This window comes from Pristiophorus japonicus, chromosome 4, assembly GCF_044704955.1.
Source record: "Pristiophorus japonicus isolate sPriJap1 chromosome 4, sPriJap1.hap1, whole genome shotgun sequence".
In the NCBI taxonomy this organism is placed as follows: Eukaryota; Metazoa; Chordata; class Chondrichthyes; family Pristiophoridae; genus Pristiophorus; species Pristiophorus japonicus.
The window spans coordinates 186219828-186235768 of NC_091980.1; the positions used below are offsets into that span (position 1 = coordinate 186219828).

General features: G+C 43.1%; 1 protein-coding gene across 7 annotated transcripts in view; it reads right to left on the reverse strand.

Annotated features, from left to right (window-relative positions):
• Positions 1-15941, reverse strand: part of actn1 (actinin, alpha 1) — a 208944-nt gene that overhangs the window by 19291 nt on the left and 173712 nt on the right. For all 7 annotated transcript variants that reach the window (XM_070878920.1, XM_070878915.1, XM_070878914.1 and 4 more), the window contains exons 11-14: positions 14116-14263; positions 10285-10435; positions 7457-7565; positions 1978-2118 (exon numbers count right to left, since the gene is read on the reverse strand). In XM_070878920.1, coding sequence (XP_070735021.1) covers positions 1978-2118; positions 7457-7565; positions 10285-10435; positions 14116-14263 — 549 coding nt within the window. The remainder of the gene's footprint in view (positions 1-1977; positions 2119-7456; positions 7566-10284; positions 10436-14115; positions 14264-15941) is intronic.

Here is a 15941-nt window from a genome sequence, read left to right on the forward strand (position 1 = left end):
AACAAAGCAGTACTGACATCAAAGACAAATCCGATAAACTGGGTGCATTCATTGAAATTTTTTTTGAACAATGGCATTAACCAATTTATTTTAAATCGCTTAATGTGTTTGTTGAGAAGCTTAAAATGAATGGTCTGTGTGGTCCATATGGTAGCATTCTGCCTAGAGTCAGAAGGTCGTGTACTCAAGCACATAATCTCGGCTAATAATTGAAGGAATGATTCATGTGGAAGATTCCATCTTTTGGATTAGAAAGTAAACCAAGACTCATCTGGACATAGAAGAGCTCATGACACTATTTGAAGAGAAGGCGTTCTCCTAGTGTCCTGGCCAATATTCCTCCCTTAAGCATCACCAGAAAAACAGATCAACTGGTTGTTTATTTAATTTACTTTTTGTGGGACCTTGCTGTGCACAAATTGGTTGCCTACAAAACAACGATGGCACCACTTCAAAAAAGAAAGTGTTGGCTGTGAAGTGCTTTGTGAGAATGTAAAAAGTGCTATATAAGTGCAAGTTTTTGTGATTTCTTTATTATGTACAGAGGAATTTTATACACACACATACACCCATGTGCATGTTCTCCACATACTTGCGTGTTGTACGGACTGCAACACAAGTATTCAGTGACAGTTTATCTCACACAGTATATGGTTGGGAGAAGTCAACATGAAGTACCAGATGCAGTAGGAACAAGAGAGACAGAAAAGCTAGAAATTATGTTCCATTAGTCTGTATTAGTAGATTTGTCTGGAAGAAGCTTTGCAACAGAAATGTTAAGCTACTCCCCGGGACACATCTCATTCTCCATCTAAGAGTTCAAGCAGCCTCTGACAACACTGTTTCGGCCATAAAGGCCAACTAAGGGGAAGCTATGGAGAGTGACCACTTTCCCTCCTCTCCCGTGTTAATATAAAAGGGGCGTGGCCATGTATTCCTAATCTGCCCTTCCCTTGTCCAGGGTGCTCATGTGGCAGCAACTTTGAAATCTTGCATCCAATTCTTGGACATTAAATTCAAATCAAGTTTGGATGTGAAATTCAAATCACAAAACAAATACAATAAGACTATTGACATCTTCAGAAACATGGCCATATACCACAAAGATTAATTCTGAAAAAGATTAACTCTCTGGAATTGGACAATGATTCAACAGAACTGCATTCCAGTAAGGAGAAAACTTGGTTTGTCTCCCCTCCCCAAAAAAGGTATCATTAAGCTTTCAAAACGAACGGTGAAAATACAATGACTGAATGGTACAGGGCAGTCAGACATCAAGAATAACCAGTGGGTGATGAAACGATTTGACAGGTATCATCACGGACTGCTGGGAGTGTGCAGTGATGAAAATTCTTTGTTGCATGACAGCATTGCTTCTGACTGGTCAGATGTAACAGAGCTAATAACAACATGGAGATAAGTGACTAAAGAGAAGATCAACAAAAGGGTTGGATATGGGTTTTTTTTAACAACAATCAGATTTAGCCGAATAATACAAGAACTCGGAGCTGACGGTGCATTATGACATCAGGTCCATGCATTGGATACATGTCTTAACAAACAGCACTAACAAATTGTCTGCCAGCTTTAATTTTTGTATTATTTTATAATATGTTAATTTTTTACAATAAATTGGAGGGGTGGTAGTAAAAGAAACTGAGGTTTTAGTGACACAGAATCCCATTGTTCGGTGCACGTGGGAATGCCCTTTCATCGTGGCTCCATTTGACGCACAATGTCAGAATGACACTCAGAGCTGTTTGCAAGTCGATTTTAATCAGTTTTGCATTTGCATGGCCAGAAACAAACTTAAATACATCACAGCGGATGGTGTCCTGTGTCAGGCTCCCCGAAATGCAACTCTTAGTTTGTTCCACAGAGCTGGTCACTGCTGGTTTTGGAAAAACAAAAAACACGAAGCAAAATAAAAATGGGCAGTGTCTGAAATGGACAACTATTGCAGTGATCAATACGCACCTGGATTTCCTCAATTGTGTGAACAATGAATGTGTCCTGCAGGTCCTCCATGGCACCCTCCATCCAGTTGTTAAAGGGAGCAGCCCTTTTCGCATATTCTAGATACAACTGGTCAATGGTCTCCAGTAGTTTCTCTGTCCTCTGAAAAAGAATGCAAAATACATTTCAATAAGCTGAAGAGAGGGATGCTGAATTATTTAAGACAGCTCACTGATGTTAATGGGAAACTTGTTTGGTGATTCACCCCCTTGGCAATAATAACTGAGGACTTTATACAGACATTCTGGCTAGTACCCTGTATTTATTAACTCTCAAATTATCCATCAGCCAAAGTTTTGGCTGAATGCATCATCTTGAGTAGTTTTCAGCACAGCCTTGTTGCCATCATAACATACTCTGGAACTCTGCTCTTAAACACTTTGGTGATTAAGTGATCTCGGACATGTCCAGGGACTTGAACAAGGTCTGGTACTGTGCATTTCTAAACAACTTAAACTCCCACCAAAGCTCTGTTCACAAATATATAATTTCCTCTCAAATCACTCAGTCTGTTTTGTAGTTAACATCCTCGGACTCATTTATAATTCACTCAGGGTTTCGCAGTTCGTGTTCGTTCTCTCGCTCGCTCTCTCCAAATCATTCATTCACATCTTTTCCACTCATTATCCAAACTAATCCACTCTTCTTGATGATTTCCCTTTACATTTATCTAGTTCCTTCAGAGTATATATCCTCAGTGCTCACAAGCACCATTTCACTCAGTACAATGGCTGGATTGCAATATCTTGATCTCCAGACATGGGGCAATGAAAATCTGGTTTCTTTCCATTCTTCAAAAAAAACACTTCCTTCTTGCCTCTCTCTAACCAACTAACATATTTTACCTTCAGTGGCTCCACTCTTATTCTTTTTTTTTCATCAACTGACATTATTGATCTCATTAATTCCTCGGAACTGAAATGGAACTTGCACATCACTTTTGCAGCTAAAACTGTTCCCAAACAGCTTGGTTCGCTCTTTCACCCAAAAAATTGTGTTTCCCCTCAACCAGTTTTATTATATAAAGCTCAAATCTATCTCAAGCCATGAATTTGGTTTCCATATCTGGGGAGGTTATATCTGGGGAGGTTCTTCTAATACTGCTCCAGCACGGATTCAAGAAAAACAATTTGCCCTTGTGATGATCTCCCTCCAGCCCGTCTCCTTTACAACCTTCCTCATCTCTTTTTACATTACCAAATTTTATTACGGCCATCAATGGTCAAGATGCCAATGGTCCTCTCTATGATGCTGTGCGTCGCAATATGAGACATGTTGTATTGATGGTCGGCTTCCATCCGGGTTACGTGTAGGGGCGTCATGAGCCAGGTGGCGAGGCCGTACCCTTTGGCTCCCAGTAGCCAGCTCTGTCTTCTGGCTGCTGCTGAAACAGGTCAAATATAACGCTGTCGCGTAGGATGAACGCATCATGGGTGCTGCTAGGATATCTTGCATCGACTGACATGATGCGATGCATGTTGTCTCACACGAGCTGCACATTCACGGAGTGGAAGCCTTTTCTATTCCTGAACAGCTCGGCATCCTCCAAAGGTGCTCGCAAGGCTCCGTGGGTACAATCAATGCAGCCTTGTACCTTTGGGAAACCAGCAATCCTCGAGAACCCCACAGCTCTATCATGGATTGCTTGGGCAGGCATTGGGAACTTGATGAATTCATTCCTCCACGCATACAGTGCAGCTGTGACTTGGCGAATGGAGATATGTATTGCATGTTGAGAGATGGCGCACTCATCTCCAGTTGTAGTTTGAAACGATCCAGAGGCATAGAAGGAAAGTGCAGCTGTAACCTTCACTTCAACTGACAAAGCAGTCCATCTGCCGCTTCTCAGCTGTAGGTCTGGTCTCAGCAACTCAGATCTCACGGACAACTTCTCTGCGGAAACACAGCCTTCTGACACTCCTGGCCAAAATTGAGCCCAAAATATGTACATTTATTTTTCAAAAATTTAAATTTGTTTTAAATATTTAATTAAATGTCTAATTAATTTTAAAAGATGTGATTTTTAAGAAATTTATTTGAAGTGTACATGTATTTTTGGGTGTACAGGGGGTGTTCCCATTTACGCTTATGGGGATTCCGTACATCCGGAATCCTCATAAGTATGAATGGGGATTCCCTTCTTTCATTGGTTGGGCTGACCCACATGATCCCAGGGGTGCTTGCGAACCGCCTGAGCCCCTGGGATATGCGGGCATCTATGCAGGCCTACAGAGGCCCAGAATCACAAGTCAGTGTGGATCCAAAACCATCAGGGAAGTGCGGAGATATTTTGCTGGTCGGAGGCATCGGCCTGCGGGAAGCCTCCTACCACAAATTCAGGGCCCTTGTCTTTTTTGTTCCTTTTAATCTGCAAATACACCATCCTGTGCAATTCCATTGACAAATTCCCATCAAGAACACAGATCTGTAGATATCTCCACAGTCCATAGTTGCCAGGAGTGGTCAGTTTACAGGCGTTATTTTCGAAGATGTGGACTTCCCTTCAGTTTTCCCAAGACAACAGTGACTAGTTGAAAATGAGTACATCTATATCAACTTTACCAAAACAACAGGAGTGCACAAAGTCAGGAAAATTCACCGTAACCCTAACCCTACACTTCAATAAAGTCACCGAGCAGTGAGACAGGGTGGCTGTATTGCTGTTAATGCTCAGGGAGAGGAGAACTTGCCTCAGACATAACTGGTCAACACTTCAATCTACAACAGACAACATCTGAACACAGCATTAGGAAAATGCACTCTTCTGAGCAATTTTAAAAGCAATTTTTCTTTTACCTACAAGATTAGGTTCCGTTTCACCAATTTTACCCTTCCTGTTCTCTCCTGTAGTCTTTCCTGTCATAAGCTCGAGATCTGCCTCAAACCCCTACTAGCATTCGACCCACGAACACTAGCAGTAGCGAGCCTAATTCACTAAATCTGTGCTCCATTCATGTCTGAGTGTTACAGTACCTGTATAACCGTGAGACAAACACCCAACCTTTCATTAACAGCAAATGAATGAGATGCTCTTGTTCAATATGAATGCGATTTGTTTACCAGTACATCAGGAAATCAGAAATGGAACTATATATTCTACACACTACGATATTACATGGGTCAGTTATAAACACACAGCAGAGTTCAAATGATTTAATGAATACAACAATAATTTTGTGAAATGATCCATCCGCGTGAACTCTGGCTAAGTACATGCACATGAATCACCACTAGAGGGCACCATGGGAGTCCACAGTCATTGCTCAGGTACCTCTTATAATATGAAGAATAAAACTGAACACTTCTCATTGTAAATCGGAACATGCTGAAAATCAGCAGTATGAACAATGTAAACAGCCCACTGAGCTGAATCTGGAATTGTCTTAGATCCACCCACACCAGTACAGGCAGGACATTGAAGATTCGTATTCACTCTTTAACCGGTCTGTAAAGCGCGTTCCACTATCTTGTGAGCGTTGACTAATTCCTTACAAATGTGTACAAAACAGTTGCGTTTTTCTTTTGCGGTTTTCTGAGCAATGATCCTCATGCTCCCATTATGCCACCTGCATTTTGCTCCAGTAATATTTATACATTTAGAAGGGTGAACTTTTAATTACTCAACACTTGACGCTTAAAAGCATAGTCCAGTAAAGCCACAACATAATCAGATTAGCAGCCTTCCCACTTTTCCGTAATTTAAATGTACAGGTGTTTTACTGTTTGATCCAGAAACTGTATGGTCACATGCAAAGTGACTGTACCCACCTTCACCCTCGCAGTGAGAACAAACTGACAGATTAATGTGGGAAAGCTGGTTCCGAATTCCACCTTTTTACTGTAGATCAATTTGATTCAATGCACTAGCCGTGCCCCAGGCAGCAGTTTCAGACTTCCTGTGAATAAGGCTGATAAAACTAATCACATCCTTCATAGGAACAGGAGCAGGCCACTCAACCCCTCGAGCCTGTTCCATCATTTCATTACATCATGGCTGATCTGTATCTTAACCTCATTTACCCACCTCGGTTCCGTAACCCTCAATATCCTTGCCTAACAAAAATCTATCAATCTCAGCTTTGATTTTTTTCATCTGGCCCCCAGCCTCAAAAGATTTTTTTTTTTGGGGGGGGGGGGGGGGGGGAGAAAAGAGTTCCAGATTTCTCTAATTTTAAGGTTATGTCCCCTTGTTCTGGACTCTCCCAACAGAGGAAATCGTTTCTTTCTATCTACCCCACTGAATCCTTTGATTATTTTAAACACCTCAATCAGATCACCCCTAAACCTTCTAAACTCAAAAGAAACACAAGCCTGGTTTCTGCAACCTGTTCTCATAAGTTAACCCTTTAAGCCCTGGTATCATCTTGGTGAATTTGCGCTGTACTCCCTTCAAGGCCAATACATCTCTCTCCTGAGCTGCAATGCCCAAAACTGAACGCAGTGCCCCAGATGGTGTCTGACCAGGGCTCTGTACAAATGAAGCATCACTTCCTCCCTTTTGTATTCCAGCCCTCGAGATAAAGGCCAACACTCTACCCTGTCAAATCCTTTCACCTTGCTCTCTCAAAAGATACCCAGTGCAGTCGTAATATTATGCAATCCAAAGAGACAGAGGGAAACTTGAATAAATCAAGACTTTGATGTTTCAATGTGTCTGCTCCTCAACTTCTACATGCCTTAACAAGCAGCAGTTTCACACTTCCTATGAACAAGGCTGATAAAACTAATCACATCCTTCATAGGAACAGGAGCAGGCCACTCAACCCCTCGAGCCTGTTCCACCATCGAATTAGATCATGGCTGATCTATACCTCAACTCCATCTACCCGCCTTGGTTCTGTACACTTGCTAAACAAAAAAGTCAATCTCAGTTTGGAATTTTTGATTGACACCCCCCCCCCGCCAACCTCAGATTTTGGGAGAGAATTCCAGATTACCACTACCTTTGGTGTGAAGCAGTGCTTCCTGACATCACCCCTCAATGGCCTAGCTCTAATTTTAAGGTTACCCTCCTTGTTCTGGACTCTCCCACCAGAGGAAATAGTTTCTCTCTGTCTACCCTATCCAATCCTTTCATCATCTTAAACACTTCAATTCGATCACCCTTTAATCTTCTATGTTCAAGGGAATAAAAACATAGTCTCTGCAACCGGTTCTGATGATGTAACCCTTGTAGCTCGGTATCATTTGGATGAATCTACACAGAACCCCCTCTAAGGCCAACCTGTCAATCCCGAGATGCCCAAAACAGAACGGACTACTCCAGATGGGGTCCAACCAAACTGAATATGATCCTTATGTTTCCACTCATTCTTTAAAAAAAATCTAAACTGTGCTTCTTAGTATGGGCTGTATTAGAGCCACAGCTCATGCACATTTTTTTTTTTTTTTGAGTAAAAAGAAACTACATCTACAAAGAACTGATTGAAGATAAAAGTACCTCCAAGGCATCTCTCCTCTTCTGGGTCAGGGCTCCTAGATTGTCCCACTGATCACAGATTTTCTGGCATCGCTCATTCACGCTTGGAGAATCCCAGTAATCCAGCTCACTGTAAAAGTCAGAAATAATTTACGTTATCTAATGGAAGTCCATGACCAGCAAAAGCTGATCATTGTCACCCTCAGATCTTTCTTCATATCTTTCTTCATATCTGAAAATTAATGCACTGCCATCTCAAGAAACTGTACTGCAAACAGCTTCTTGCTCATGGATTTTAGTATAGAAACCGCAACAGAGAAAGAAGACCAACTTCCATTTATAGAGCACCTTTTGCAGTGTCAGCTGTGGCTCAGTGGCTAGCATTCTTGTCCGAGTCAGAAGATTGTGGGGGTTCAAGTCCCACTTCAGGGACTCGAGCACAAAAAAAATCTAGGCTGACACTCCAGTACAGTGCTGAGGCAGTACAGTGCTGAGGGAGTGCTGCACTGTCAGTGGTGCCGTCTTTCGGATGAGACCTTAAACCGAGGCCCTATCTGTTCTCTCAAATGGACGTAAAAGATCCCATGACACTATTTCGAAGAAGAGCAGGGGAGTTATTCCTGGTGTCCTGGTCAATATTTATCCCTCAATCAACATAACAAAAAAAAAGATTATCTGGTCATTATCATATTGCTGTGTGTGGGAGTTTGCAGTGCGCAAATTGGCACCCACGTTTCCGACTTTACAACAATGACAACACTTCAAAAAGTACTTCATTGGCTGTAATGTGCTTTGAGACGACTGGTGGTCGTGAAATGCACCATATAAATTCAAGTTTTTCTTTCACATCCTCAGTGTTATGTAACTGTGTAAGACTTGCCACCAGAGGGCGCAACTGTTGGAGGCCCAAGGGTCACCTGCACACCTCGTGCAAGGGAGTATAAAAGGTTTTCTGCCATGCTGCTTAGGCAATGGAGTTATATTAAAGAGACTAAGGTCACATCAGTTTTAGCTCACAGTACTCAGTCTTGTGGAGTTCTTCCACACTTAACACAGAGGATATCCCAAAGTACTTTTGAAATGTTATCATTGTTGGAATGTAGACAAACGCAGCAGCCAATTGTACACAGCAAGGTCCCACTTCGCAGCAAGATGAATGACCGGATAATTATGTTGATTGAGGAATAAATGTTGGCCAGGACATTGGAGGAACTCCCCTGCTCCTCTTCAAATAGTACCGTGGGATCTTTCACACAGATCTAAGGCAGATGGGGTCTCTGTTTACCTTCTCATCCAAAAGACGGCACCTCGGACAGTGCAGCACTCCCCCAGTACTACACTGAAGTGGCGGCATAGATTATGTGCTCAAGTCGCTGGAGTGGGGCTTGAACCCATGACTTTCGCACTCCAAGGCAAGAGTGCAACCACTAAGTCAGGGGATTTCAGGATTTATATTTTATGGTATAATACCGGTAACAATGAAAGTTCTGCATCTTTGTATCTTCTCAGGAAGGCGCACAACCAGCTGTGACGGAATACAGTCAAGATTAAACTGTCCAGACCCACGTCACAGCAAGGGCGTGGCCTCTTACATAAAGGAGTGTCATCTGACAGGCAATGACTAGGCCCCAAGAGTAGACAACATGCCTTTTTAGCTGCAGCTTCCCTAGTGAGTCAGTGATCAATGTAGTGTGTGTTGTTGTACTGAGCTGTGCAGAGCAAGAAGTTCCAGGTTCAAACCATGGTGCCAAGTTAACCAAGTCAGTCTACATTACTGAAGAGTCTATAGCTGGCCCAAGTATCCTCAGGCTGGGTGAGAAGGGCTGAATAATGAGGAAATTCAGCCAGGGTTCCTGCGCCTGATTGCTATTCAATAACTCCAACTAGACAACGTGTGGACTTTGGGTCAGGGCAGGATCAGGCTTGTTCTCCACAGAGGATTAGGCCGATAACACTCAACATACAAGCTCACATAAAAATGGCTACTTGCATAAGGTACTGGAGAGTTGCTGGCACCTGTAGAATTAAAAATCGGGGGGAAAAAACAGAGAAGGAAAAGATTAACCATTACTCTCTTTCCCCCCCCCCCCAAAATATATATATTCATTAAAACTAAAGGACATAATTGCTAAAAGAATCTTAATGACTACCAGAGATGGTTACTGAAAGATCACAGGATCTTAAAATTGCTTAGCTCTGTAAATCACTACAAATCCACGACAGTCAGGTGCTTAGTTTCTCAGGATATTACATTATAAGCAGCTAAAAAAAAATCCAGCTGCTAAACAAAATGTTGTTGGCCCTATAAGAATGAATACAAATGAGCTCTAGCCCTACTTCTCGGTCTGTCCGCCCCCGCTCAGGCCTATTACAGCCAATACAAACAGCTGTAGCCGCCTAATCATTCTAACCACCCCCCCCAACCCCAGTTTACCCTCTCCCTCTCCCTCCCCCCTCCATCCACAGGCAAGTCACAACAACTGTTCGCCAGATGAAGTATGCAGCTCCTTTTCAAAAAGACAAGAATAAATGACTCATTGTCTACTCGAAGCTTCACCATATCTGGAATCACATCACGAGCATTAACCATGCCCCAAGTTCTCGCACGTAAACCAGGCAATGTCAGCGCATAGCATTGCTCAGCTTTTACTGTAGAGCCCGAGGAATTCCAATAAACGTCATCTTAGCTAATATACAATCCCAGGCTACCATGCCTGATTAACCCACAAACTACTGCTCAATGAGAAGATGAGACATTGCAAAACAGGTTTGGGAGGGGGGGGACTGGCAGGGGGAGAACGACCAATTTTCTTCACCCAGTAATCTGAAAGCTTTATTACAGCACATACTTCAGTTCCTGGGCGATTGCAGCAATCTGTTCGACACGGTCCTGATGAGCTGCCAGGTCACTCTCGAAGGCCTCATGTTTTTTCAATATAGCCTTGACTTCTGACAGGGTAGCTGTCTCGAAATCCTTTGCCATCAGCATTTCCTCCTTACCTAAAACAGGGAGGTAGATACACATACAACAGTGAAAAAGTACAGTCCACTAACACCCTCTCTTTCAATAACTTTTAACAGGGAATGGGCATTGTATTTTGGGGGACAAAGGTAGAAGGGAGGGAGAAGGAAAGCAAGAGAGCAATCGGTGACATCATCAGCAATACTCAGTTCTTCCTCTCCGTCTCCCCCATCGAGCCTCAAAGACATTTGTCATCCTTTACATTTGCCCGTCTGATGTCACAACTTAATTAAACCCAGCGGTACAGAACCTTGGCATACTGCTTGACCCCAAACTCTCTTTGCTCCCCACAAACATCAATTACCAAGGCCCCTTCTTCCATTTCCAAACCGCAACCCTTCGCTGCCCTTACTCTTGCCATTGAAACCTTAATGCATACCTTTATCACCTCAGAACTTGACGGGGGAGATTTTGCTGGATATGTCCAGGCACATTGGATCAACGAGGTGCAGTAAGTATCAGAACGTTATGTATCTTTGAGCAGCCAATGCAAGAGTGGCATGTGGGAAGGCCTGGGACAGCCCGTTGCCCAGGGGAACCAGATGTAGCTACATAAATGGACACCAAATGATTCCTGGGATATTACAATGTAAATGCAACTGCATCCACAGAGCTTTTCACTGTGGCGAATGAGAGGGCCCTTTATTCACAAGGACAGATTGCATTCAGCTTGGAATTTACTCAAGCTGAATGAATCAAATTATAAAAGAAGAATACTGCACTCTGGTGTGTAATGAACTGCACCAACATTGGCTGAACTGGAACCCTACACGGTAGTGGTCTGCAACCAACATTCAAATGATTTCTAAACAGCACATTATGTAAGATTATAGTAGAAGAATAGGTCTATTTTTGCCATGAAGTTGATGTGTTAGTATCTGTGATGCAAACGGTGGCAGACAGATGCGAGTGGGGAGGGAAGTGAGGCTAGTGATTCACTGTCACTAAATGAATTGGTTTCAGAATACTTATTCCACCAGGCATTGGGTGGTCCAATAGGGTAGAAAACTATCCTTTTGCCTTGGAGGCTCTGTCTGAATCTAGCTCAGACTGATGGGATAAAGACCTCTCTCTCTTAGCCAGTTGAAAGAGTCCTACATGAAGTAAGCTCGTGCTGTCCTCAAATGTTCAGTGTCCAGAGTACACAATTGAAATATAGGAACAGGAGTAGGCCTTCAGCCCCTCGAGCCTATTCTGCCATTCAATGAGATCATGGCTGGTCTGTATCTCAACTCTATTTAACCACCTTTGATCCTTATCCCTTGATACCTTAATCTAATAAAAATCTGTCAATCTCAAGTCTTTAAATTGACCCAGCATCCACAACCTATTGGGGGAAAGAGAATTCCAGAAACCGCTAAGCTGTTTGTGAAGAAGTGCTTCCTGATTTCACCCCTGAAAGACCTAGCTCTAATTTTAAGATTGTGCCGCTATATTCTGATCCCCCATCTGAGGAAATAGTTTCTCTGCATCTAACCTATCGAATCTTTTTATCATTTTAAACACCTGAATTAGATCACCAGTCAACTGTCTGAACTCAAGGGAATATAAGGCACGTTTATGTAATCTATCCTCATAAGTTAACCTTTTCAGCACTGGCACCATTTTGGTAAATCTGCATTGTACTTCCTTTAAGGCTAATATATCCTTCCAAAGGTGCAGTGCCCAAAACTGAACATAGTACTTCAGATGGGGTCTGACCAATTGGCCATTACTCAGCATAAATTGACAGTCTCCTACAGACCAGAAGGACAGCTGGTGAAGAAAGTTGGAACTTCCACACACACTTCAGAAGGAGGTACTCTTCTAGTTTACAGCAGTGCACTGAAGTACTGACTGGTCTACTTGGACGCCATGTCAGATAGTCTGGGAGCCACTATTTAACAACATAATACCTGTATATGGAAATACCCCAGAATGACCACTGCAATCAAAATGCAAATACCAATAAAAATCTTCTTTCTGCCAATAACCTTGTCACTTGTTGGACAGGAGTTGGGGGAAAGAGGGTGTGAAGAGAGAAAACACTAATGCAGACGAAGGGAAGTGGCCCTAGAAATAGTGGATGCATTGGTGATCATTTTCCAACAGTCTATTGGCTCTGGAGGGTAGCTAATGTAACACCACTTGTTAAAAAAGGAGGGAAGAGAAAGTGGGTAATTATAGACTGGTTAGCCTGACATCAGTAGTGGGGAAAATGTTGGAATCAATCATTAAGGATGAAATAGCAGAACATTTGGAAAGCAGTTTCAGGATTGGACCAAGTCAGCATGGATTTATGAAAGGGAAATCATGCTTGACGAATCTACTGGAATTTTTTGAGGATGTAACTAGCAGAGTGGACAAGGGAGAACAGTGGATGTGGTGTATTTGGACTTTCAAAAGGTTTTTGACAAGGTCCCACACAAGAGATTGATGTGCAAAATTAAAGTACATGGTATTGGGGGTAATGTACTGCCGTGGATAGAGAACTGGTTGGCAGACAGGAAGCAGAGAGTCAGGATAAACGGGTCCTTTTCAGAATGGCAGGCAGTGACTAGTGGAGTGCCGCAGGGCTCAATGCTGGGACCTCAGCTTTTTACAATATACATTAAGAATTTGGATGAAGGAATTGAGTGTTAATATCTCCAAGTTTGCGGATGACACTAAACTAGGTGGCGGTGTGAGCTGTGAGGAGGACGCTAAAAGGCTGCAGGGTGAGTGGGCAAATGCATGGCAGATGCAGTATAATGTGGATAAATGTGAGGTTATCCATTTTGGGGGCGAAGGCAGAATATTATCTGGATGGCAGATTAGGAAAGAGGGAGGTGCAACGAGACCTGGGTGTCATGGTTCATCAGTCACTGAAAGTGGGCATACAGGTTCAGCAGGTGGTGAAGAAGACAAATGGTATGTTGGCCTTCATAGCTAGGGGATTTGAGTATAGGAGCAGGGAGGTCTTACTGCAGTTGTACAGGGCCTTAGTGAGGCCTCACCTGGAATATTGTGTTCAGTTTTGGTCTCCTAATCTGAGGAAGGGCGTTCTTGCTATTGAGGGAGTGCAGTGAAGTTTCACCAAACTGATTCCAGGAATGGCTGGGCTGTCATATGAGGAGAGACTGGATCAACTGGGCCTTTATTCACTGGAGTTTAGAAGGATGAGAGGGGATCTCATAGAAACGTATAAGATTCTGACGGGTCTGGACAGGTTAGATGCGGGAAGGATGTTCCCGATGTTGGGGAAGTCCAGAACCAGGGGACACACTCTTAGGATAAGGGGTAGGCCATTTAGGACTGAGTTGAGGAGAAACTTCTTCACTCAGAGTTGTTAACCTGCGGAATTACCTGCCACAGAGAGTTGTTGATGTCAGTTCATTGGATACATTCAAGAGGGAGTTAGATATGGCCCTTACGGCTAAGGGGATCAAGGGGTATGGAGAGAAAGCAGGAAAGGGATACTGAGGGAATGATCAGCCATGATCTTATTGAATGGTGGTGCCGGCTCGAAGGGCCGAATGGCCTACTCCTGCACCTATTTTCTATGTTTGTATATCGCACTCTGTGCTGCCATGCACTGGGACAGTAAAACATCCAGTGCCAGGTTGCCCAAGGGTACAGACCTAAACTGATCCATACATTTGTATTTCATGTTAACCACTTCAGACAGTGAAATAGTTACCATTGGTCCAGGCCTCATGGATTGCTGCTTTCTGCCTGAATTTTTCAGCCAGGTGGTCCAGTCTCTCCAACCTCCTGATTTCATTCAGCAGCCATTCTTCATAACCTTTCTCGGCCTGCTCCAGCGAGCCCCAGGCATTGTTTATATCCTGTAATCATCCAGAACCACAATTAGTGACTCAGACCAATTCCACCACTGGGGTGCCCATTCACATTCACCAACCCAGGGCAGCAGCATCATCCTGCACCAACCGAAAGGCCCACTCCTCTCCTATTACCAAATGGATTGGCTAGCTTTAAATTGATCTCAACAAAGTAAAATCACCTCCAGGGTAGATCTCATACCAGTCAGTTTTGGAACTGAATTATCCCCACTTCCCGTATGTTCACATGCATGTGTCAAGCACACTTGTCAATTGAAGATACAACTTAGCTGTACATGCACGTCAAAAAATAACTATCAAATCATATGTATCAGTCACCGGAATCTCGCACAGTTCATGTAGCGGCCATCTCCGAGCAGGTTCAAATGGGGTGGCATTAACTTAGGCACATCTCCATGGGTACCCCATAATCGGTTACTCTGGTCACCAGGGATTGGAAAAGAGAAGCTGCCCCATTTTCATCACAGTCACAGCGGGGTTACGAAGGTAAAGGTGAATGCACTGTGGGCAGGGCACAAGCACAGCAGATCCTACAGACAAGCATCACCTTACAGCATCGTGTACTTGGTAAGGAAAGGAATTTATGATTCAGCACAGAACCAGTCCATGCTTTCATAGAATCATAGAAATTTACAGCATGGAAGGAAACCATTTAGGCCCATCGTGTCCGCACTGGCTGACAAAAGAGCTATCCAGCCTAATCTCACGTTCTTGGTCCGCAGCCTTGTAGGTTACAGCACTTCAAGTGCATTTCTAAGTACTTTTTAAATGTGGTGAGGGTTTCTGCCTCTGCCATCCTTTCAGGCAGTGAGTTCCAGACCCCCACCACCCTCTGGGTAAAAACATTCTCCCTCAAATCCCCACTAAACCTCCTACCAATGACTTTAAATCTATGCCCCCTGGTTGTTGAGCCCTCTGCTAAGGGAACTAGGCCCCTTCGATCCACTATATCTAGACCTGTCATAATTTTATACACCTCAATAAGGTCTTCCCTTAGCCTCCTCTGTTCCAAAGAAAACAAACTCTTGCTTTGAGCAAGACCTGCTCAGTTCTAGCTGCACATTCCATCCACTAATTAGGTAGTCACATTAATGCTAAATAGAAATCCCAAAACAGCAAGCAGGCTAATGGGAGCCTTACATTGTTATTTGAGAGGGACATACATATATTACGGTTTAGAAGTTTTTTGATTTAAAAAAAAAAGCCCTTAAATATAAGATTGCATTGCTCACTAATCCCTCCTGGGATTTTAAAATTAATTAATGCAAGTTAATCTGCAGTAACAGACACACTGAGTCTTCTGCATATGCCAAGGTCTGAATGTAAAATATGATCAAATAGTGGTGAGCACCAATGCCCAACTGTGATCTGCTGTGGGGGAAATGGTAGCCCCAGCAGGCAGCTAAAGTGCTATTCTACTTATAATAAAGTGCAAGATATCAATCAAAACTATTTGCAGCTCGACAATTATTCAATAGGTTTGTTATTTTAAAAGAAAAAAAAAAATCAGGAGGGTAAAATTATTTTCTCCCTTTATTTTATTCCCCTTGGCTCAACCCTATAAAACACTCCCTCCCAAAAGGTAACCTGCTCGGAGCCCATGATAATACCAAAGTGAAACTGACCATGAGATCATGTGGGCCGAGAGGAAGTAAGAGGTTAA